General features: G+C 40.1%; 1 protein-coding gene across 10 annotated transcripts in view; it reads left to right on the top strand.

Moving 5' to 3' along the window:
- PHF20L1 (PHD finger protein 20 like 1) overlaps nt 1-24,987 on the top strand; it is an 83,599-nt gene that overhangs the window by 9,550 nt on the left and 49,062 nt on the right. For 5 of the 10 annotated variants that reach the window (XM_054018182.1, XM_054018187.1, XM_054018188.1 and 2 more), the window contains exons 3-8: nt 8,592-8,763; nt 9,985-10,069; nt 11,127-11,215; nt 14,297-14,359; nt 18,763-18,967; nt 19,809-19,937. In XM_054018182.1, the coding sequence (XP_053874157.1) occupies nt 8,592-8,763; nt 9,985-10,069; nt 11,127-11,215; nt 14,297-14,359; nt 18,763-18,967; nt 19,809-19,937 (743 nt within the window). The remainder of the gene's footprint in view (nt 1-8,591; nt 8,764-9,984; nt 10,070-11,126; nt 11,216-14,296; nt 14,360-18,762; nt 18,968-19,808; nt 19,938-24,987) is intronic. The other 5 variants (XM_054018189.1, XM_054018184.1, XM_054018190.1 and 2 more) reach the window with 3 other exon arrangements.

Here is a 24,987-nt window from a genome sequence, read left to right as displayed (position 1 = left end):
TGAAAACTATTATGTCCCCTCTGTCTTCTCTTTTCCAGAGTAAACAAACCCAATTTTTTCAATCTTCCTTCGTAGGTCATGTTTTCTAGACCTTTAATCATTTTTGTTGCTCTTCTTTGGACTCTCTCCAATTTGTCCACATCCTTCCTGAAATGTGGCGGCCAGAACTGGACACAGTACTCCAGTTGAGAGCTAATCAAGAAGTATTACTTCTTGTGTTTTGTTTATAACACTCCTGCTAATACATCCCAGAATGATGTTAGCTATTTTTGCAATAGCGTTACACTGTTAACTCATATTTAGCCTGTGGTCCACTATGATTCCCAGATCCCTTTCCACAATACTCCTTCCTAGGCAGTCATTTCCTATTTTGTATGTGTGCAACTGATTGTTCCTTCCTAAATGAAGTACTTTGCATTTGTCTTTATTGAATTTCATCCTTTTACTTCAGACCATTTCTCCTGTTTGTCTAGATCATTTTGAATTATAATCCTATCCTGCAAAGTACTTGCAACCCCTCTCAGCTTGGTATCGTCTACAAACTTTATAAGTGTACTCTCTATGCCATTATCTAAATCATTGATGAAGATATTTAACAGAACTGGACCCAGAACTGATCACTCTGGGACACCACTTGTTATGCCCTCCCAGAATGACTGTTTATCATTGATAACTACTCTCTGGGAACAGTTTTCCAACCAGTTTTGCACCCACCTGATAGTAGCTCCATTTAGGTTGGATTTTCCTAGTTTGTTTATGAGATGGTCATGCGAGACAGTATCAAAAGCTTTACTAAAGTCAAGATATACCAAGTCTACCGGTTTCCCCACCATCCACAAGGCTTATTACCCTGCCAAAGAAAGCTATCAGGTTAGTTTGACAAGATTTGTTCTTGACATAGCCATGCTGACTGTTACTTATCACCTTATTATCTTCTAGATGTTTGCAAATGGATTGCTTAATTATTTGCTCCATTATTTTTCTGGGTCCAGAAGTTAAACTGACTGGCCTGTAATTCCCTGGGTTGTCCTTATTTCCCTTTTTATAGATTGGCACTGTATTTGCCCTTTTCCAGGCTTCTGGAATCTCACCCATCTTCCGTAACTTTTCAAAGATAATTGCTAATGGCTCAGATATCTCCTCAGTCAGCTCCTTGAGTATTCTAGGATGCATTTCATCAGGTCCTGGTGACTTGAAGACATCTAATTTGTATAAGTAATTTTTAAATTGTTCTTTCCCTATTTTATCCTCTTCTGATCCTACCTCATTTCCACTGGCATTCACTATGTTAGACTTGCAATCACCACCAATCTTCTTGGTGAAAACCAAAACAGTCATTAAGCACCTCTGCCATTTCAACATTTTATGTTATTGTTCTCCCCCCATCATTGAGTAATGGGCCTACCCTGTTCTTCGTCTTCCTCTTGCTTCTAATGTATTTGTAAAATGTTTTCTTGTTACCCTTTATATCTCTAGCTAATAATAATTTCTGATTTTCTTTTTTTGTATTGCAACTCATCATTCTGGCCTGCCTACAAATCTATGCTTGAGAAATATTGTTTAATGGAAAATACCACTGTGTATTTGTAAAAGATTGGGGCTTATCTTAAAGCTCCCTTCTCCTACTGGACCAGGTTTTATTCTTGCTGAGCCAGCTCGCTCCCTGAGTTAGTTCTATCAGAGCTCTCCCACAGAATCCAGGGAAGCAATTTTCAGCAGGGTTCGTTCTTTTATTTTAAGACTTCCTAACAAAACAAATCAAAACCTCATAGACTCTTCCCTCAAAGTCTGTGCAGGCCAACTAGTCCCTTCCTCCAAATCTCTCCCTCACGCCAGTAACCTCAGCAACCCAAAACTTCCTGGCTCTTATCTCAGCGCCTCAGTAACAAAGCACTTCACACAGTTTCCCTTCTGTCCATTTGGTTTCTGGAGCAATTTCTCTCTGCTGTCACTCCAGTAGCAGTCCATTGGGAACACAGCCCATGTGTTCCAGTCCCCCCTTCCATTTTCTGCTGCTGTCTTTTGTAAGGATCAGCAAATTAAGTTCCAACTCTCTTCTCAGGTATAGTAGGAGGGGCTAATCATCCAGCTGCACTCCTCTGACCCAAGAGGAATGGTATCCCTTATACCTTCCCATACTTTTCCCCTCCCCTCTTGAGTGGGTGTTTTGAGGCTCTCACCGCCAAGCATGTAGTCTTTTTTTTTTTTTTTTTTCCGGTCTTGAAAAGAAGCATTCCTATGGTCCTACCCGGGCTGATACTCTTATTTGAAATTGAAAGGGCTGTAGGGCTAAGTACCAACATGTCACACAGGTCTTTCATGGTTTGCCGCCACTTCAGTGCCACATGGTCAGTGACCCAAACAAAGAATGTTCCAAACACAAGTGGTGTCTGAGTGGCTTTACAGCCAATTGTATGGCATTCTTTCTTAATGACATAGTACTGGGTTTCCTCTACTTATGTAAAGGATTAGGGTGCTCTTGTTCATGGAAGGTTTAGACTAGCACTGCACCCATGGTGGTAGATGTCTGGAGAATGCATTCTCAAGAGAAATCAGGTCTGTGCAATACTGGCTTGTTGCATAGAATCAGATTAATTTTCTAAAATGCTTAATCACACTGGGGGTAGCACATGAGTTGTTAAGGGGCTGATTTTTTTTCACAAGGTCAGTAAGAGGTGTTGCTAATAAGGCAAAGTCAGGCACACCTCTTCTGTACCTTTATAGACCTAGGAAGGCCCAGACCCGCTTTTTAGTTCTTGGTATGGAGGTGTTTGCTAGCACCTCAAGTTTGTCCATTAGGGGTTATACCTTACTGTTCCCCACTAGATTCCCCAAATATTTCATATCCTGTTTTCCCACCCTGGCCTTCTTTAGGTTTACTGTTAAATGGACATCTCCTAGGGCTTGAAGGACTGCTGCTAGGTTCTGGAGGTGGGTGGGCCAGTCCTGATTGTAGACCGCCACATAATCTAGGTACGCTGTAGCATGATGAAGGTGGGGCCATAACACTTGGTCCATCAGCCTTTGAAAGGTGGCTGGACCCTCATGCAAACCAAAGGGCATGGCAACAAAATGGAATAGGTCCACTGGGAGTTGATAGTAAGGGAAATTTGCCAATAGCCCTTAGTTAGATCTAATGTTGTGATAAAATGGGCTTGACCAAGACGATTCAGCAGTTCATCCGCTCAAGGCATCGAATATGCATCATAATCAGAAATTACATTTATGTGATGGAAATCTATACAAAATTGGAAGGTCCCATCCAGCTTTGGTACCAAAATCCCTGGACTATGCCAGAGGCCATGAGATTCCTCAGTTACTCCCAATCTTAACAATTCCTGTACTTCTTTAACTAACAGGTTTCATGCTTTCTGGGATTTGATATGACTTTCTAATGGGCTTGGCTCTTGGCCCTATGTAGATGTGGAGTGTGATCAAGGAGGTTTGTTCTGTTAGTGGGGAAGACCACTACCTTGTAAGTTCTTGGGAGGGTGTTTGGTTTGCTTTTTCTGCTTATTAGGCAGCTCTTCCCCAGGTGGCACCTCCTCAATCCCAGTTTTGGCCAGTTTAGGTGGCTGAGGCCCCAGAACCTCTTCTCCCTCCCCCATCTCTTTTGGGTTACTTTTTGTCAGTTGGGGCACAGTAAGCAGAAATCGGCTACCTCTTTATATATCCCTAACCAAAAGAATCAGGCCAACAGTCTTTCTTGGGTTTTCACCTTACCTAGGTGTCTTGCCATGGAAGAGTATGGGGTGGCCATAGCAGCTCCCACTGATCGGGCTTGGGGACTAGGAGTTCATATCTGGATTCTTTAATTTGGAGATGTCTCATGGAATTCAAAGCGGGGCAGCTGGCGAGATAAGTGTTCAGAGGTGACCATCGTGTTGATTGTGCTGAATTGGTTAAAACATTCCCAGAGCTTCTGGTCATCATGTTGAGCTGCCACAATGTCAACGGTGTAACTCAGGATGCTATTGTCTAGGACGGGAAGGAGCTCTCCAGTGTATGTGGGTAGGGGATAACTTACAGACTGTTGGGGTATTCCTTCTCTAGGGCCTATCCTTTGGGAAAGTTCTTCTTCAGGCTCCATGGCACAGACCTAGGCTCGTCCTCCCTTCTGAGATGACTTTGGCTGTTTCTGTGAGCCTTGGGACCTTCATGAGACTTCAAAAAGATCAGAGTGAACAATGGGGAATAGGTCCCAGGCATCTGGGTGTGGGGGGCTTTTCTTGCATCTGAAGGGTGTCTGAGGTGGAGGGAACAGATTCTCTTCTGAGGAGGATCCGAAGATGTGTGCAGTTGTGTCCCAGGATCACTGGCTGGGGTAGGTGATCCTATCTGGAGGTGCCCTATCTGGTCTGCTGCCTGCAAAATTACAGATGCCATTGGGTATGTATGGATTTCTCCATGGATGCAGGAAATCTGGACTGATCACTCTTGTCTGACCCAAAGCCACAGATCTAAGTCCTGTTGAAGTAGAGTTTGTCCATACCACTTCCCCATGTTTGGCCCTATTTTTATTGGGATCATGAAGGGCCTCGGGTCCGAACTCCTAGGCAATTCTGCCTCCGAGAACCTTTTGGTTGTCTCCGCTTCCTCCACGGCAGATGTGTTTGAACCTCCATAAGGAGGATGTGCAGCTATGGTTCCAAGATAATATTTTCCATGAGCTCCACCACCATCTTGGCTTCCAGGTATATCCATTGGGTAGCTAGGTCCTGGAGCTGTTGAGCTACCTCCTGGAAGTGTGCCCCATTAAGGAATGACTCTAACCGAAATTTGTTTCAATAAGCCTATAAAGAGAGACCAAGGCAGCCCAGGATGCTCCCCTGCCCCCACGCTTCCTGCTGTCCTCTTTTATACTGTAACTGGGCGCTGGTCCACACTAACCCCCCCACTTCGAACTAAGATACGCAACTTCAGCTACGTTATTCACGTAGCTGAAGTCGAAGTATCTTAGTTCGAACTTACCGCGGGTCCACACGTGGCAGGCAGGCTCCCCCGTCGACTCTGTGTACTCCTCTCGCAGAGCAGGAGTACCAGCGTCGACGGTGAGCACTTCCGGGATCGATTTATCGCATCTAGACAAGACGTGATAAATCAATCCTAGAAGATCGATTGCTTACCGCTGGACCCGGAGGTAAGTATAGACGTACCCTAAGTTCCATCTCTCTTCTCAGGTGTGGGTGGGGCTAATCAGCCAGCTGCACTCCTCTGACCTCAGAGGAATGGTATCCCTTATAACTTCACAGAATTATGTTTAAATGTAACATTTATTTCAGTTAAAAGATATTAACAGACTACGGTCAGTCACTTTTCTAGCTAATAACTTGTTAAAATGTATCTTACAGCTAAAGCAGATCAACCAGCGGACAGATATATTTGTTGAATATCATATTCAACAAACGTCACTGGTTTTGTTCAAGTAATAGATTTTCTGAATAATACTCGACCAGTCCTACTTACAGCATCTTATTTTTTGTTACAGAATATCCCTATCTTCAGTCTTTAATTTTTTTTGTTCTGTATTAGATTGTTGTGCACCTTTTACTAAGTTGTCTTTAGTGTCTTCTTCCTCTCTCATTCTTTTTCCATATACTGTGTTCTCTACTGCCTCATTTACAATTTCTGCCTTTCATATTGTTTTCCATTTCTCCCAAAAGCGTGGTCACGTCTGTATTTCACCAGTTTATCCCTCCCTCTGTTCTGCTCAGACCAATACATGCACCCCCTGTAGGGCTTGGAAATTTTACCAGACAGCTAATAGCCAGAGAACTAAGGCCTTGGCTACACTGGCGCTGTACAGCGCTGCAACTTGCTGCGCTCAGGGGTGTGAAAACGCACCCCCCCCCCCGAGTGCAGTGCTGTAAAGCACGCTCGCTCGCAGCGCTGCAAGCTATTCCCCTCAGAGAGGTGGAGCTCTCGCAGCGCTGCGAGCGAGCTCTCGCAGCGCTGGCGGCGCGACTACACTCGCGCTTCACAGCGCTGCCACGTCAGCGCTGTGAATCCCCAAGTGTAGCCAAGGCTTCAATCTACCAGCCACAGAACAATACAAAATAGGGAAGAGGCACTGTATAGGAACAATGAGGACACAACGATGAGGACACACTGTCTGTTTTGGAGATGGAAAGCTCTACAAGAGATCAGGAAGTGATATAAATTTGAGATCTGGGAAGACTTCCTTCCTTTCCTAGATACCTTCCTGGCACTAGGGAACAATAGGAATCTGGAAAATAGAATAGGGTAATTTCAAGTGAGATGGGAGTTCTTCACACCCTGGAATTCTTCTGCAGGTCTGCAGTTTAGATATTGGGAGACCTTAGTTGCTGATGATGAAGAAAAGGCAGGCCAGAATGAGCACAGAGAGAGGAGGGAATTGAGATGGGCCCAGGCACGTATTGTGCTGTCTGTTTGCCCACTCTTGCTGAAAAATAACTTGATAAGCATCAGGGAAGAAGAAAATCCCTAAACTTCATAGAAAGTGTTTTTGTTTTTTTAAATCAGGATTTACTGTTTAAAGGTTGCTGTGTCAGAAATTTGAAAATAACAAAGCTGATAGTATCTCTTTCAATATCAGGTGGCACAGTGCTTCAGGGTAAGGGAATATGCAGTAGGAATAGAAAATGACTGCAGCAGCTGCCACCCTTTAATGTTGAGGGAACATTTTCATTGTTGCAGAATGTAGATTGTGTCTCCTGCTTTGGAAATAGGCAGCCCTTCTTTAACGGGAACATTTCTTTTCAATAAATGTTTCAGTAGCTCCAAGTTTCAGAGTAACAGCCGTGTTAGTCTGTATCCGCAAAAAGAAGAACAGGAGTACTTGTGGCACCTTAGAGACTAACAAATTTATTAGAGCATAAGCTTTCGTGGACTACAGCCCAATATGCATCCGAAGAAGTGGGCTGTAGTCCACGAAAGCTTATGCTCTAATAAATTTGTTAGTCTCTAAGGTGCCACAAGTACTCCTGTTCTTCTTTCAGTAGCTCCAGGATCTCTGTCGTTTTCTCTTCCGTTGTCACTCCTATTTTTTGGAAGTGTAGAACTTCCCAAGAAATTGTTTCTAGGTTAACCTGGATTCCCAAAATATTAACGTGGGAGGAAATTTCTTAAACTTAAAAAATCCACCAGATAGTTTTAGAAGGTGCTTTGTGTTTTCAGATCCACTTATGTATTCGTTCTCTTTTTAGCACACCAGTCTTGCATGCGCTTTATGGAACTGAAATAATGTAATCTAGTTATATTGATGGTGGGCATTCTGTGAGAAGATGAGATTTGTTTCTGCCCAACTAGTGGCTCCCTAAAGCCAAAATAGCCCTTAAAAAAACAAACTAAATAATGTGGCTTGATTCTTGTGGAATCTAAATGCACCACCCTGATTATTATGTATTCCCACAGATGCTAAAGATTTGAAAAATGGGAAATCTCTTTGCCAAACTCAATACAGGTTATACAAATCCCAAAGTAGGGGGTAGTTAAAATCCATGTTAAATTCTAGCTTTAGGTGATGAAGAGTTGTTCTGATTGAGGGCCACATGTAGTTGATTCTGCTGATTATATGTAAAGTTTGAGGGGCAATTAGAACCCACAGTCCTTAATACTGGTGTTTTTTGTTTTTAATAAATGTGCAATTTAAAAAATATAAATATTGAAAAATGACTGCGCATTAGATTCGGTAGTGACAAAGTCCGTGGAGCTGATCTGCAAATTAGTCAACAGATTGGATTCAAAAGGAATATTCTGTCAACTCCAATTGTTTTTGATTAGTTAGCAGCTTGGATGTGCCTGAAATCAATGAAGCAAGTATGTGGAACATTTATTAGTTTATTACATTAAAAGTAATGAATTTATTTTTTCTAAAGCCAATTCACCACCCCTCTATCCCTCCAGGAAAAGAAACAAACCCGTCTGTTCTTGCTTTAATCAACAAAATTATGAATACAAAGCTAAGCATGAAACTTCCAATATTTAACCCAAATAAGGCATGCATCTTAACATTACCTAGTAGTTTGAGCCTTAAATCTGAATTTTCACAATTGTATGGCTGTAAGGGCTGGTCTACACTGGGGCGGGGAGGGGGCAGGGGTGTCGATGTAAGATATGCAACTTCTGCTACGGGAATAGCGTAGCTGAAGTCGACGTATCTTATTTCGACTTACCTCGGGTCCTTGCGGCACGGGATCGACGGCCGCAGCTCCCCCATCGACTCTGCTACCGCTGCTCGCCCTGGTGAAGTTCCGGGGTCGACGGAAGCGCGTTCGGGGATCGATATATCGCGTCTAGATGAGACGCGATATATCGATCCCCGATAGATTGATTACTACCCGCCGATTCGGCGGGTAGTCTGGACGTACCCTAAGACAGAACAGTGACCCATCTTTAATGTATGTAGAGGATTTTGCAGCTAGGTATTGTCATATCAACAATTTAACATGTTTAAAACTTCTTTCAAATCCAAACTGATTCTTAGTACCAAATGATGGTGCAGCTAACACCACCAAAGTAGTTTAAACTGTTACATGAGTACGTCTTTATGCAAAACATTGCTGGGAAAAGTTGCACAATTGACACCTTTCCTTTTGTTGTTGTTCAAGGTATCCATCTCGCATTGAGAAAATAGATTATGAAGAGGGGAAGATGTTGGTCCATTTTGAACGTTGGAGTCATCGCTATGATGAGTGGATTTATTGGGACAGCAATAGATTACGACCCCTGGAAAGACCAGCACTAAGGAAAGAAGGGCTAAAAGATGATGATGAATTTGTTGTAAGTAGCAAATTAATTTTTTTCTGACTCCTTGCCTAAATTATTTTATTTAGGCCTGGAAGGATTAGATTTTTATCAGTTAATGCCTGCAAACATCAATTTCACCATAAAAACACAAACAGATGAAAACATATTTCCATCAGTGATAATTAGGGCTGTCGATTAATCATTTAACTCACGTTATTAACTCAAAAATTTATTGCAATTAATCGCAGTTTTAATCGCACTGTTAAACAATAGAATACCAATTGAAATTTATTAAATATTTTGGATGTTTTTCTACATATTCATACATATTGTATTCAGTGTAGTAACTTAAATCAAAGTGTATATTATTTTTGATTACAAATATTTGCACTGTAAAAATGATAAAAAATATTATTTTTCAATTCACCTCAAACAAGTACTGTAGTGCAATCTCTTGTGAAAGTGCAACTTACAAATATAGATTATTTTTTTTTGGTTACATAACTGCACTGAAAAACAAAACAGTGTAAAACTTCAGAGCCTACAGGTCCATTCAGTCCTACTTCTCGTTCAGCCAATCACTAAGACAAACAAGTTTGTTTACATTTACAGGAGATAATGCTGCCCTCTTCTTATTTACAATGTCACTAGAAAGTGAAAACAGGCATTTGCATGGCATTGCAAAGTATTTACATGCCAGATTCGCTAAAGATTCATATTTGTATTCTGTGTTGTAATTGAAATAAATATATTTGAAAATGTAGGAAACATCCAAAAATATTTAAATAAATGGTATTCTATTATTGTTTAACAGTGATTAATGGCTTGACAGCCATAAGATGAAAATTTACACATAGGCAAATTAAAAAAAAAAAAAAAAAAAGCTGCTTGAGAACTTAAAGATATTTACTTTGTAAATTTTAATTAGTATATTTTGACGTGATATAGGTAATTTGTGTTTTAACAGTTATAAAGCTTTTAACTTCATGAATGTCAGCAGCTACTGTCATTAAATAATTGTCTGACCCCCACCCTTCAAGAATTGTCAAAATTTTGATCACTAAACATTTTAAAAATGCTTAAAAATAAAGATCAATATTATTTGTCAAAGTTATAAAAAGTAAAAATTGAATTCTGCCAAACCTGATGGTATTAATTATTTTTCAAGGTAAATATCGCTAAGTTATAAAACTTAAGTTTGTTTAGGAAAGGTTTGCAGGGCAAGATATTAACAATTAAAAATGTTTGAAATAGGATTTTAAACCTGGAGAAGAGGTGCTAGCTCGTTGGACAGACTGTCGATATTATCCTGCTAAGATTGAAGCAATTAATAAGGAGGGTATGTATATAAATACAGTGCATCTGTAAGTACTTCTGTTTGTTTACCAGGAACACTGCTATACTCCTGTTTTAAAATTAAAATGTGTTTACATACGGTTTTATTCACTGCGTTAAATATACTGTAGGAAGTATTGCTATTCTGTAAGGGGAGGAATGGGTTTGATCTTGTGAGCATTTACCATCTTTCATTTCTATGAAATTAAAAACTTGGGGTACCTCCTCCACTCAATGGTAATGTAACTTTCATTTATAGTAGCGAGATGAATATCCTTGCCTCAATATTATAGAACCCTTCACAGTACTGTTGGTTTGGATTTACATTTATATGCTTACAGTACCTCAATTCTTCTAGAAAACATTCAAAATCTCATTTTTGAGCTTTGGTAATCCGTGAAATAAGATAAAGTAAATTCAATATTAAAAGGAAAATGCCAGCTAGTTTAGGCATAAAATTTAAAGTAGTTTTGATGTTTGCTTTGTTTTGTCTTTAAATCTATTGCAATGCTTTTATTGTATTTAAAAACTAATGAGAATTGTTCTTGGGTGTGGGTTTATATGTACTGATAATATGTGGCATCATTGGATGAATAAATTGGAAATTTATAAACAAAAATGAAGCACTACTTATTGTCCAAGTTGTGAGAAATGAAGGATGTAATCATATAAAATAAGTTTTACAGTTTTAGTTCAACTGTCCAAGGTCCTGAAACCACAAACACATATCTCAGTAACTTTATGCGCTTGTCTCATCTTATAGTCCCATAGAACTCAACACTGAGTTTTTCATTGTGAATAAAGAGGGTTTTTTAAGCGCTTCTGTCTTGATTGTGTCCCTTTTAATCTTGATGTGATCCAAGGAGGATATGTGACTGTAACTATGAAGGGAAGAATTTTAAATAGATTCTTAATCTTATAGTATTTGCAGAGCCAAAGCACTCACTGATGTCACATGCAGGACTGGGTCTGAAATGACTGTGTATTTGTAGTATTTTGGGGAAGTAGTGAGGTAGGTATGTTTCTAACTGCTCATAGTGATTGCATCAATCCTGTTTTAGGAACCTTCACAGTACAGTTCTATGATGGAGTTATTCGATGCCTAAAAAGGATGCATATCAAATCTATGCCTGAGGATGCCAAAGGGCAGGTGAGGATATTAGGCGTCTTTTCTTGCTTGTTTGTGTTGACTACTAAACAGGGCATGTGATATTAACAGTGAACTGAGAACAAATTATCTGCTGAATGCCCCATGCAGGAAGGGCCATGTAACACAAATGATTTTAAACTTGCTGCTGCCTTCTCTTTAGGTCCCTCAATATGTTGGTTCACCAGTTCTTAACTGCAGGGGCTCCCTTAGCATGTGCTGTGCTAGTGATGTCACTTCAATTATGAAACCTCTGAGTGCTGTATGCTCTCCTCACTGGCTCATCTGTTCCTTGACTGTTCTCTTTCCAATGGTCCCAACCCAGGACCACATAGGACCTAACAGGTTCTCTCCTCCTTGGTCTTTGTGGCCCTTTAGAAGAGGCCATCAGTGGGCCGCTGCTGGTGGATTTGTTACAATGTCAGATTTCTACCACCTTCTTCTATTAATTCACAGTTGGTTCATTTTTTTATCTCCCTATGCCAAACCTTTTGGAGGTGGGCTGATATTCCTTTATCTGTAACAGTCTCAATGCCGTCACAGAAGAGAGTAGCACCCTACCAGTAAGGGAGGCAGGTTATGAGATACAATCTAAGATCAATAGCAGGATTTTAACTTAAATACTTAGGAATTTTATCCAAGTTTTATCCAGTCTCCAAATTTGTATGAAGCCTGCTTTGAGCAATAATCTTTTTAGAGTAATTGTGCTGGTAATGAGAAATTTTAGCTATTTTAAAAAAATGAAATGATTGTCTGAAACTTGCTAAAAGAAGCGAGTAAATTGATAAAACGCAAATAGTTATAATCCCCAGTTTTTCAAGAAATTGTTCTTGGAAGAGCAGAATTCAAATGTCTAATCTGCTCTGGAAAATGACTTATAAAAATGAATAAATTACTGGGTTTGGTTATTATATGACTATTTTCAAATGGAGAAATGGGAGGGCCTTTTAAACAATAATTTGTCTGTAGGAGTGCTAGTGCCATAGATGGCAGCCCAAATGGCACTCTTATAAACGCAATAAATTATTCTGCTTATGCTTCTGTGTAACTGAGAGCTTTAAAGCATAATATGACAATCATGCAAATAAAGTTAGGACTTTGGAGAAGGACAGGTAGTGGATTATTTTGAGGCATCTTCAGACTTTAATCCCCCCACCCATTTTTTTTTTAATAGTCCCATTACCATCAGCCTCTTGCTGGATGGTTATGTACATTCTGTTGAGTTTCTGTACAAACATTAATTGTGTGACCCAGTGAGGTAAGAAGTTCGATTGTTTCATTCGATTTTACAAATAGGGAAACTTAGGCAGGGAGGCTGCGACTTGAATAAAGAAGAATAGTGAGCTTGGATTAGAGTTCAGAAGGTCTTTGCTCTTAGTCCTTTGCTTGTTCCACTAAATCATGTCGTCTGTTGCACTATTGAGATACTACTCTGCAGCTAAAGGTCACTGTGGCTTCTCAGCTGAGAAACAAAAGCTAGGTTGAAACAACCAGCGAGTGACAGGAGGAAGTCTGTAGGAGTGCTAGTGCCCTAGATAGCAGCCTAAATGGCACTCTTATAAGCGCAATAAATTATTCTGCTTATCTTCAAATATTGAGACACTTGTGGTGTTGGATTTCATGTGTCTGAGGCCAAACCTGAGTGGCTATAGTGGAGATCTTGAGGAATAATCACTGGGACAAACTTGTATTTTTGGTGATTAATTTTGATTTCTACACAGGCTAGGAAATGTTCACATTTAAAATGAAAGATGAGATTAACCTTGACGTTTCTAAGTCCCCCAAATCAGAGGCAGGAATACAAATCTCTTGGTCTCAAAGCAGGCTCTGGGTTTCATTTTTTAAGTAGTAATATAACTGCTGGACAGGAGGCTAGGTAAATTTATTATGCTATGGCAAAAATATCCATCTTTATTTCAAAAGTATTTTTGTTGTAAAAATAAAAATACAGCTTAAGCTTGGTTTGAAGGTCAAAGTTATCTAAGACTAAGTTTTGTTTCAAACTAAAATTGTTCTTTTATTCTAAAGAAGGCACTTACCAGGAATTATTTGACAGGCATAGGTTTTTGTATGATTTCTCAAAGGATACCCCCCAACATAATTTGATTGATATGAAAGTCATGCATCAGATGAACCTGTGGTACTATTTGTTAAATTTAGACCCAGAACTTTTTTCCTGTTGTGATTTCTCCCCCTCCTGCCCCTTTCCCTCCCAAAAATACTTGTATAGAGAGTTGGCATTTAGGTTTAAAATTGTATTACTTTTTAAAATAATAGTAAGGTATTAACATGCAACATTTTTTTCCTGAAAATGTTGAATGTGTGCAAAAATAATTTGTCCATTAGTGTGCAAGCTGACCTGAGAATTACAGAGGTAACATTTTGATATTTTTAATTCACTAAAAGTTGACTACAAATTCATTTCTCTGGCACCTTTAAAATAATGAGTCCATATAAAATATAACATTCATTAACATTTTTGTATAAGGATTTTTTCTTCTACCTTTGTTATTTGTGTCCTCTCTTGTGGTGTACCTAAGAGCAGTGTATGAGTGATGCAAGTGACCATTAGAACAGTGAAAGTGCTTATACCCAAAGTATTGTCAAATGCACAAATTAAGTACATTGAAGAAGAGACTATTTTTTTATTTTTCTATTCCAGTAATCTTTGCAGTTATTTGTAACAAAAATAGGTGTAATATTTTCAGATGGAAATGTGATTTTTTTAAGTTCACATTGTCTCTTAAAGTGAGTGATACTGTAGAACTTGAAACATTCTAAGTAAATTTTTTTTTAATACTACAGTATTTGTGTGTATTCAAAAGTTTCAGCTGTGAGGGTGGAAAGGCAAAAACAAAAACTATACAAACGTTTTTGTATTCTTATTTATAGGGCGACTACAGACCGGGTTCCTGCTTGGATTAGCTATGTTTTAAAATTTAGACAGAAATGCAACTGAGGTGGGGAAGAGAAGAAATGGAAAAGGGGGAGAATGAAAACTGCCCTTGGGGAGCACTTACAAATAATTCAGATAACTTATTTGTTCTGTTTCATGTTTTTTTGTTTTATCTTCAATATAATTAGGCGCGCGAGAGGGAGCAGATAGCGCCGGAGCTGAGATTAGTGACGGAAATCGAACCAAAAGAAGTGAGTTTTGAGGAGGGATTTGAAGGAGAGGGAGGGAACTTGGTACATAGGACAAGGAAGCTGAGGAAAAAAGGCACAGTTGGGACAGAGACAAAGAAGAGATGATAGAGAAAACAAGAGCTGAGATATAGGTGGGGCAGAGCTGTGTGGGGTGTTGAACGTGAGAGCAAGGAATCCAGTCTTGATTTCGAAACAGCCAGTGAGCTAGAAAGGGATGTGCGTGTGGATGTGCATGGTGGGAAGGATAATGTGGTAGGAGTGCCAGAAGAGGAAGATAACTGCTGTATTTTAGATAGAGAAGTGAAGAGTTGTGATAGCTGAAGAGAGAGGTGGCAAGACATGAATCCAGCTGTTGGCAGAAGGGATGGATTTTAGAAATGCTACTGCTTTTTGCCTTCCCACTGTTGCAGTTATAAGATTATAAAATTAATTATATTTAAAATGCAATTGATCTAGCCAATCAATGTATAGGGATGCTGGATGGTTCCTGCTAACTTATTTCTTTATTATGCAGTTTCATGAAGTTTGGCTTAGTTGATCTGATTTTTGTAATGACTGTATGGTTTGCTATATAATCATGCAGTATGCCAGTCCCTGAACTCTAGCAAGGGCCATTTTTAACCAGAGTGCAGTGATTTCCTTAATGATAAGTTATTATGCAAATCCTTTTGCTTTGACTTTTCTCAGAATTCCACCCATTTGTCCAAAACCGGAGCTGCTGCTTTATCTTCTGACTGCTGCCTATTACTCTGTTGCCCCATATAGCCCTGGACAGGTTAATTAAACAAATGTTTGTAGTGGAGGTAGGAGGAGAAAGAAAGGAACTAAGCCTTCCTTAAGTGGCAAAGAGGAAATACTGAGGGGAAAAAAGGTCATTTGAGGTGAACATTGTGGCTCAGAAGTGGAGGCCGCCATGTTGGCTGCAGTTTGATCATAGGGAATTCTGAAGGCAATGGGTAATCAGAACAAAGTGACTTATAATGGCTACTCAGAGCACTGGGGAGGAAGGGGATGAACTTATTTCATGAGAACTATACTTGAGATTGCTCCGTTCTGACTTGGTAATAACTGAATCCTGGAATTTGTATATACAGTGCAAGCCAAAAAAGCTACTGTTACTGATGTGATTAAAATTATTTGAATGACAGGTTACTGAGAGTCTGGCTACATCTCAGTATTGTGGCTGGCTGTTAGGTTAGAAACCTGGTAACAATCCCAATTCAAGAAAGACTTCAAACTCATTCAGATTTAGAGTCTACCTTTCTTCTTCTTCTTCTCTTTATTTTTACTTATACAAGTTTTATAAAGGCTTGTAAATAAACTCTGAGCTTACATTTGAAGATGCTTTCTTTCCGAACAGGAATTTCTGTGCTTATCAAGAGAAGAATATATCCCTTAGTTTCTTACACGTGAAATTATCTGTGATAGGGCACTCCACCAAAATAAAAATAGACTAGCAAAGTCTCTGGCCAGTTTCCTTCATTGTGTATAACAGTCGTTAAACACAAAACAATATAAATAGGACAGTTCTTGTCTCCAGATCTTCCCGTCTTGGCTTCTAGTCATACAGCCTCCATGTGGTTCCTCCTTACCTGCACCTTCAAAACTTTGTATGGCTCTGAGCTTAAAAAAAAGCTTGTGCACAAGTATAGGTAGAAACCAAGCCCCAGTCGCCCTCCTCGCAGGGTGGCACTTTCATATGGGAATTTGAAAGCCTGACCTTAGAAACCTTGCTGGGATTTAACCCCAAAATCACCATGCCACTGTCTGACTCAGCAGGACCCCCACTTATGGACATCACTGGGGCAGTGCCACCTATGGGGCACGAAAGAATCTGTACGTTCCATCACATGCTCACATCTATCAACTTGTTGACCTAAACTGCACTAAGTAAATACAAATTTAAATATAAATTGTAGAAGTGGGTCTACCAGCATATGTAAACTACAAGTATCATCATGACATTCTCTTCCTTTCTCCTTTTTACTATTGTTTTCCTATGTTGTGCCTCTTGCATTGTAAGCTCTTTGTTACTAGAACTGTCTTTTCTTTCCCATCTATAAAGTACCATCCATATCTCTGGTGCTGTATAAATAATGGTGCAGCTTCATATAGTAGCATTAAGTGAAGGATTTCTTCAATTTTGTCATCCGGCACAAATGAGTATAGTATACGTTGTTGAAGATCCACATGTCTACACTTTTACAATTAATTTTGTAGGTTAGCTCAGAAGAGATTCATACTGGAAACTCTTTTGGGCAGTGACTTTGGCTGGGTCTACACTACCCGCCTGAATCGGCGGGTAGAAATCGACCTCTCGGGGATCGATTTATCGCGTCCCGTTGGGACGCGACAATCGATCCCCAAATCGATGCTCTTACTCCACCAGCGGAGGTGGGAGTAAGCGCCATCGACGGGAAGCCGCAGAGGTCGATTTTGCCGCTGTCCTCACAGCAGGGTAAGTCGGCTGCGATACGTCTAATTCAGCTACGCTATTCACGTAGCTGAATTTGTGTATCTTAAATCGACCCCCCACCCCCGTAGTGTAGATGTAGCCTTTGTCTTTTTAATGTGTAGTTGGTATTCGCTAAATCAGTGGAAGTGAATACTAAGTTAATGATATTCAGACACATACATAACTAACTTATCCTGAGGACCGCAGAATAAGGGGAGAATGTGAAGCAAATAATGTCATAGAGAAGAAACAGTCAGCTTCACAGGAAAGTTACTTGATCTTCTTGCATCCGTGTCTAATGTCCTAAAAAAGGGACCTTGCTTACTATTGATATGTTGAAACTATCACTGTCACAAAATGTGTAGTTTATTACACAGTGGAGATGCATATTTAGTGCAAAACAGTGCTAGAAATGTGAATTAAAGGTTGGGCTGTATGAAGAAGGGATAGAGAATAATGCAGAAAAAAGATTTTAACTGAAGGTATGTCCCCATGACACCTTAAAGGGGGCACAGAAAATAGAAAAGGTCCACTGAATGGTAATTGGAAAAACTGGTAGAGGTGTTGGATGGAAAGGTTTCCATATGTAAAGAAATTAAAGGGATTGGGATTGTTTAGTTTAGAAAGAAATGAAGTATGATTGGAAGAGTGAAAGGGAGGAGGGATAGCTTAGTGGTTGACATTTCATGGTCAGTACTTGTTCCTGCTAGTGAAGGCAGGGGGCTGGACTCAATGACCTTTCCAGGTCCCTTCCAGCTCTGAGATTGGCTTTATATATGGAGATATATCTATCAGGTACTGTTTTTTAATATATCCCATAATACAGTAGCAAGGAAACAATCCAGATTAAATACAGCACATTTTAAATGAATAAAGGAAATACTTCATTACTTTCCGAGTGCTGTCTCTACCAAACAGAGAAGAAATGTGGTCTTAGAATATCCCTAGAGCAAACACCTTTCATGCACACAGTACAATTTAAACATAACGTACGTACCTACATATAAAACATTTAATGAGATCAAAACAGTCAGATGGTCTATAATAAATCTTTTCATTCAAAAAGTTTAAAAATATATTCAGTTGGTGAATACAATTGTTTTTATGTAACAGAATTTTTCTATGGAAAACACTGCTGCAAGATGTTAAGTCAAATGGCTTACTGTGGTAGAGTTGTCAAGTCGTTAGAAGAGGGGATCAGGGTCAAGACACATAGGTTCTGCTACTGCTCACTGTGTGGCCAAGGGCAAGTCACTTGAATTCCCTGTGTGCCAGTTTACCTACTCATCTCTAAAATGGTAATAATCTCTTCCTACCTTCCAGGTGGATTGTGACCGTTAATTAGCTGTTTATAGAGCCATTTGAGATTATTGGATAAAGCTTGAAAATTTAATACAGTAAGAATAGTATTTGCAGTTATTCTAGAAATTTCTTTACCAGAGTTACCATTGCTTCAGGTCATTACCCGATCCACGGCTTAGGTTAGAAAGAATTCTCCTGTCCTTGGATTGTGTAGTTTGCAAGACATGTATGGGGCACAGAGGGATTGGTCTTCCATTTGAAATAGCTAGATTAGTGAGGGCCACAGCTAGAGACAGGATAACGGAGTTAATGGCCTGTTTCAGTATGACAGTTCCTGTATTTCTGTAACTCTTATAGCATACAGATTAGTTATTATGGCACAATAGTGCTTGAAAGGCTAATCATAGAGATTTCTGTATGCAGTGTTTTTGTTATTTTTTTTTTTAAATCCACGAGGTAGATTCTAGTTACAATATGTAGGCAATTTGGGAAGTACATTTTACTGAATCATGGGCAATAGTCATAAAACTAAACATAAATGTACTTGGCAATTTCTGGATGAGATTGCTCACTATTTGTAAATGGATTCTGTTTGAATGTCGCAAACTGCTACTAATGCTCCTCCACCTTTGTTTTCTTTTTGGAGGATTGGATAGCTTTGGTCAAAGCTGCTGCAGCAGCAGCCAAGAACAAAGCAGGAAGTAAACCTCGGACCAGTGCAAACAGCAATAAAGATAAAGAGGAGAGAAAATGGTTTAAAGTACCTTCAAAGAAGGAAGAAACCTCAACCTCTACAATCATACAGGAAGTCCAGAAAAAGGAAGAGGAGCCTACATCTAGTGAAACGTTCGGTACAAACTATATTCTAGTTCTTATTTTTCTAAAGGCTGCAAATACACCTCTACCCCAATATAACGCTGTCCTCGGGAGCCAAGAGGCCAATAGGTGAAACCGCGTTATATCGAACTTGTTTTGATCCGCCGGAGTGTGCAGCTCCGCCCCCCCCGGAGCACTGCTTTACCACGTTATATCCGAATTCGTGTTATATCGGGTCGCGTTATATCGGGGTAGAGGTGTACTGTTTTTTCTGCCTGCCCAGTTACTCTTAGCCTCAGAATCTCTTTTGTTCATATTGCGAAATGATACTGCCAATGGTTCTAGACTAGAGGAAGATGGTGTTTGTATCTTAGTAGACTTCAATACTGAAGTCTGGAGCAGTGTTAATTATTTAGATTTATGTGCAAATTTCTGCTTCCTAAGTGGCTCAGAAGAGATCAGTAGTTTATTTTTCTAGATCTCTTTATTTCATTTTCCCTTAAGAGTGTGTCTTTTTTTTTTTTACTTAAATTCTCAAGGTTCATGGTTATAATGGAGATTTCTAGATATGTTTGAAGACAATGTAATACATATGTCTCCATGTTTTAAGGGCTATCTAGATTTTTACCTCTGAATCAGTAAATCTTGATGTTCATTTCAACAAAGTTAATATCAGTTACCTGGAAATTTCAAAGTTATAAGTTAATATTTTTCTGTGTACTGTTAATTGTAAATCTTTAAACTGCCAGTTATGGCACATAAAAGCCTATTAATTCATTTTAGAATATATTTTGCATTGAAATATTTACAGTTGATAAGAAATGTTTATGAAATGTGAATTTGTAAATGAACTCTTCCATGTCTGTTCTTTAAAAGTAGGATTCCCAGTAGTGGACATTCCTAAGATGGCATTTGTGCGGGCAGAGAGCACATTATCGCACAAGAGGAAAAGTAATCTAGGCAACTCATTTCAGGCAAAGAGAGCTCGTCTTAACAAGATCACTGGTAAATTTCCTTTTTATTGAGAACATCATTACTTTTTAACATATCCAAATGTTTATGCTTGTACATAGAGTGCTATGGTAGATCAGTACATGTCTGTTTATTATATTAATACTTTGCAGTTATCGTTTTTGACAATCTCAAAGCACTACACAAAGAGTAATAAAGCCAACCCTGTTCCAAGATTTTGACGTAAGGTCTGTGATTTGACCTATGTCTTCAATTCAATGTCATGATAATTTGATCATTCTGAATAGACCTCTTCCTGGAACAAGTGTGTTCGTTAGTTTATAACACCTTTTATCTCCTGCATAATTCCCTTTATTGTATGAGGAATGTTATCTACATGGGCTCTGGATGTGGCATTCTGTGTATATTACGCACACTGAATCATTGCTAGTAGATCAGTGGAGTAACAATACCACTGGCTTTGGAGACCACCAAAAATTCTGTCCCAGTTTATTATGAAGTAATGGCAATTGCATTGCTGCAAGGAGACTAGGAAGAGTCTTAAAGAAAAGTTTAAAAAGCATAAGCATTTATTAATGCACTGAAGCACTAGAAAAGACTTCATAATTTCTAAAAGAATGTATACCTTATGTTACTATGCAGAGGTATTAAAGGGGTAACCAAGTGTACAGTAACAAAATAAATAAATAAAGAACTGTGACCTGGTGTGCCTGGGACAGCCTTCGCTGAAAATGCCAAGATCAGGGCAGGCTGCAAAAGGGAGAGCAGATAGGCCCAAAACTGGTGGTTAACACTGAAGTTAAACTCACCAGCCAGTCACAAACAGTGCTTCTGATTCCTCACACTGGTTATCAAGAAGCAAAAAAAAAAAAATAATAAAAATTACACAGCCCCCTTTATTGCATTCCAGTTCTCTGGCTCCCAATCAGTACATAGGTCCAGAAGTTATTTAGAAAACTCTGCTCTCTATACAAAATGTTCTTCTGGGGTCAGCCACGTTACTAGGTCAGTATTCGTTTGGATCTAACCCAAAATACCATGCTGCCAGCCAATTCTTTAGTGTCTAAAGCAAAAGGTTTATTATAAGGAAAAAAGGAAGAACAAGAAGAGTTATTAAATGGTAAAGCAGTCAGATACATACAGAGACTTCAAAGTCCATATATCTGGTTCTTAGCAGCATTGGTGAGTTTGCTGGTTTGAAAGTCCCTCTGGAACACATCCACATCCGCTCCTTTGTTCAGAACTTTATTTGTAGAAAAGTTACTCCAGAGGTAAGAAACAGGAATGAAGACAAAATGGAGATGATGCACCTGCTTTTTTATTTCCAGTTGTCTCCCATAAACTTAAACTAAATTTGTAAAATTAAACAGTATATTTTGTAATGGTTATTTTGGTTTACTTAAGTCCCAGCCCTGCAACTTTTTCTATACGAAAGGATCTGTGCACTTATGCATGTTAATTGGGACTCACATAAGTGCAGGGCTCCTCCTGTTTTGAGCAAGCTGCAGAATTGAGGTCTTCTTTGTTAACTTATGAATTGCATAAACTCCATGATGACTTCCATTCAGTATTGCAAATTAGTGGGGTTCTGCTTTGCAGTAAATTCATGATTGATTAATTTGTTTTTTTAAGTAATGTCTTTGCACATCTTGGATTGGAGACAATGTTCTGGTTAATTAAAAAAAAAAAATCCATCAAACTGATGTACCACACATAGTAAGGAATATAATAGTTTCCTGTAGTAGATCCTTGTGGGGCACAGAAGCTTGATAACCACTCCTTAATGGTGTCAAGTATCAGAGGGTTAGCCGTGGTAGTCTGGATCTGTAAAAAAACAACAGATTCCTGGGGCACCCTATAGACTAACAGACGTATTGGAGCACCCACGAAAGCTTATGCTCCAATACGTCAGTTAGTCTATAAGGTGCCACAGGACTCTTCATCGCTTTTTACAACTTCTTAATGAAAAGTCATCTGGGTTACTGATGGATTTGCAGTATTCCAGTGTTCTAAATGTGTTACTTTAGGAGAGCCCAGAGTTCACTAAGTGTGATATGCCTCCAGTTTCATGTGTTCTGAATTGATTGTGAGGGTATTTAATTTTCCATGGAATGCAGTAGCTATATCTTGTAGATTGTTCAGTTTGGATAACAATCTCTGTTAAGAGGTAGCTGCTTCTTGGGGCCACAGATTGCAGGAGAAGACTTTCAGACTTCGAAGATACCTTGCTGCCTCTGCTTTAGTTTTCCTTTATGCACGTTCAAGTGGGCTGGGTCTCCTCACCAACATTACTTAGTAGAGATATTAAATAATAAAGTAAAAATTCCCAGACACAGCAGCTCTGAAACACCTAGTTTCTGCCTGGGCAACAACAAGCTCTGGGTCTAAAATGGGGGTGGGGGGTGGGGGTGTAAATAAATAAATAAATAAATAAAAACAATTCTGGACATCAGGTTTAAAACTGTTGGCTGTTTCTATTGTCTGGTTGTTAAATGTATATTAGTAGTCTTATATGGATTTGTGAATGAAGAACTAGCATTATTTTAAATTACTAGTTTCCCAGTGATCCTATTATCAGAGTCACCTGGAGTCCCTATTACTTAAATCATAGAGAATGAAAATTCTGATTAGATAGTCTAGTCTTGTGGTTCTCAAACTTTTTTTTCCCGCGGACCACTTGTACCATTAGCTAACTATTGTAAAGCGCTTTGGATAAAAGCACTATATTAAAAAAAAAACAACTTAATAATAATTGTTTTTTTGTTCTACAAACGAAAGCACACACAACTCATATTTTAATATCTGTAGTCTTACCTTTCTAATGCGATGGATGTGCTCTCTCTGCCCGGCTGCATCAGCCCCCGAGCTGGGGCTGGGAAGGAGGGGACATCTCTCCCCGGCAGCCGCAGCCCTGGAGCTGGGGAAAATTGCCTCCTTCTCTGGCCACTGCAGCCCTGCACGTCCCAAATTTCCCCCACCCCCTCTTCTCATCCCACTGCCCCCTCCCACCTATACCCTATTTCCCCCCAAGCCCACCACCTCACTTTACATGTGCGTCTTCTCAGGGTCCAAGCACCTAATTAGTGGAGCCACACCAGCGCGGCCTTCATTTTCTCATGTGCAGCCGCCCAAGTGTGCAACTTAGAGGGAACTATCAGTGGACCACCTGAATGGAGCTCGCGGACCACTGGTGGTCTGCAGACCACAGTTTGAGAACCTCTGATCTAGTCTATCCACCCGCCTTTGTAAGATTTTTCCTTGTGTTAGATGCTTCAGTGTTTTGCTTAGTCCAAACAGTATTTGCATGGGCCTGTTAAAGAGATGAGAATACATAACAGGCAAACTTCGATGGGAACTCTGCAACTGTAACTTGTAACTAGGGCCCTACCAAACTCACAGGCCATTTTGGTCAATTTAACGGTCATAGGATTTTAAAAATAATAAATTTCATAATTTCAGCTATTTAAATCTGACATTTCATGGTGTTGTAATTGTAAGGATTTTGACCCAAAAGGAGGTGTGTGGGGGGGAGATCCACAAGGTTATTGTAGGGGGGGGGGGGGTTGTGGGATTGCTACCCTTACTTCTACCCTGCTGCTGGTGGCGGTGCTGACTTCAGAGCTGGGCAGAGCGGTGACTGCTGGGCAGGAGCCCAGCTCTAAAGGCAGAGCCGCCGTCAGCAGCAGCGCAGAAGTAAGGATGGCATGGTATGATATTGCCACCTTTACTTCTGTGCTGCTGCCTGCAGAGTTGAGCCCTCAGTCAGCAACCGCCACTCTGTCTGCCCAGCGCTGAAGGCGGCAGCGCAGAAATAAAGGAGGCATGATATGGTATTGCCACCCTTACTTCTGTGCTGCTGCTGGTGGGGTGCTGCCTTCAGAGCTGCGTGCCTGGCTAACAACCGCCACTCTCTGGTTGCCCAGCTCTGAAGGCAGCACTGAAGTAATGGTGACAATACTGTGACCAGTGGTGGATTTTCTGGGGCTCAGGGCCAGAACAAGTGGGAGCCCCTCCACACCCCTTCCAACTGTAGTTGCCCCCATCTCCCTTCCCCCCTCCCCCCCCCCATTTCTGCCGGGGAGGAGTCAGGGCGCGGGGGCTTCCCCTGCTCCCCGGTAGGAGCTCCGGTCGGGCAGAGTGGGGCAAGCCCCCATGCCCCAACCCTGTTCCCCAGCAGGAGCACAGGGTGGGTAGAGCGGGGCGTGGGGGTGCCCACTTTTCTGGAGCGCCCCAATTGGCTGGGGCCCCATTGACCAAGTGGCTAATCTGCAACTGACCGTGACTCCCCGAAAACAGTGGTTCCCAAACTGGGGTTTGTGAAATGTTACAGGGAGTTCTCGGGGGAAAAAATTCCCTAATGGCGGATAGAGCTGTCCGTAGGGACCCCGGGCAGCATGGGGCCAGCAGCCCAGAGCCCCTGGACTTCCAAGAGCTAAGCAGATCAAAGCAAGCATATCTATCACACTGAGGAGATTTAAACTTCAAGTCTCCTTATAAGACTTAGAAAGGGAGATGGATATTTTTTGCTGTTTTTAAAAGTAAATAGGCAGCTAGTATGGTTTGTTTTTAAAATTATTATGAAGAACAAGTTTAAACATTGTTGTAACGTGTGTTGTTTACCTGGACTGCTCAAGACCTGAATGCTTGTGTAGGAGGAACACTTTGAGTTGGCTTCTTAATACCTTCATGCTGTTTCACAGCTGATACTCCTTGCTGAAACATAGGAGCCTTGTCTTAGAACAGGCTTATTCAAAGTGATACAAGCTATGAAAGTGAGATCTTGGAAGAGTGTTGCCGTTTTCATAATGTAATAAAAATACTGTAATGATCAATAATAATTAATAATAGTGTGTAATAAACATGTCATTAAAAACAAATTTTATATTTCCAAGATCATTGCTTTTTATAATTTATACTCAGGAAAAGGAGACAATCCCTGGAAATATTCATTTTTAGGAGGGGGTTTGCGAGACTTGACATTTTAGTGAAAGCGGTTCACAGTTGTTAAAGTTTGGGAACCACTGCCCTAAAATAACCTTGCGACCCCACTCCCACCCCCCCAAGTCCATTTTTGGGTCAGGAC

This window comes from Malaclemys terrapin, chromosome 2 (assembly GCF_027887155.1).
Source record: "Malaclemys terrapin pileata isolate rMalTer1 chromosome 2, rMalTer1.hap1, whole genome shotgun sequence".
Taxonomy (NCBI): domain Eukaryota; kingdom Metazoa; phylum Chordata; order Testudines; family Emydidae; genus Malaclemys; species Malaclemys terrapin.
The sequence above is the reverse complement of the archived record's forward strand: the minus strand, read 5'-3'. Positions and strand labels throughout refer to the sequence as shown.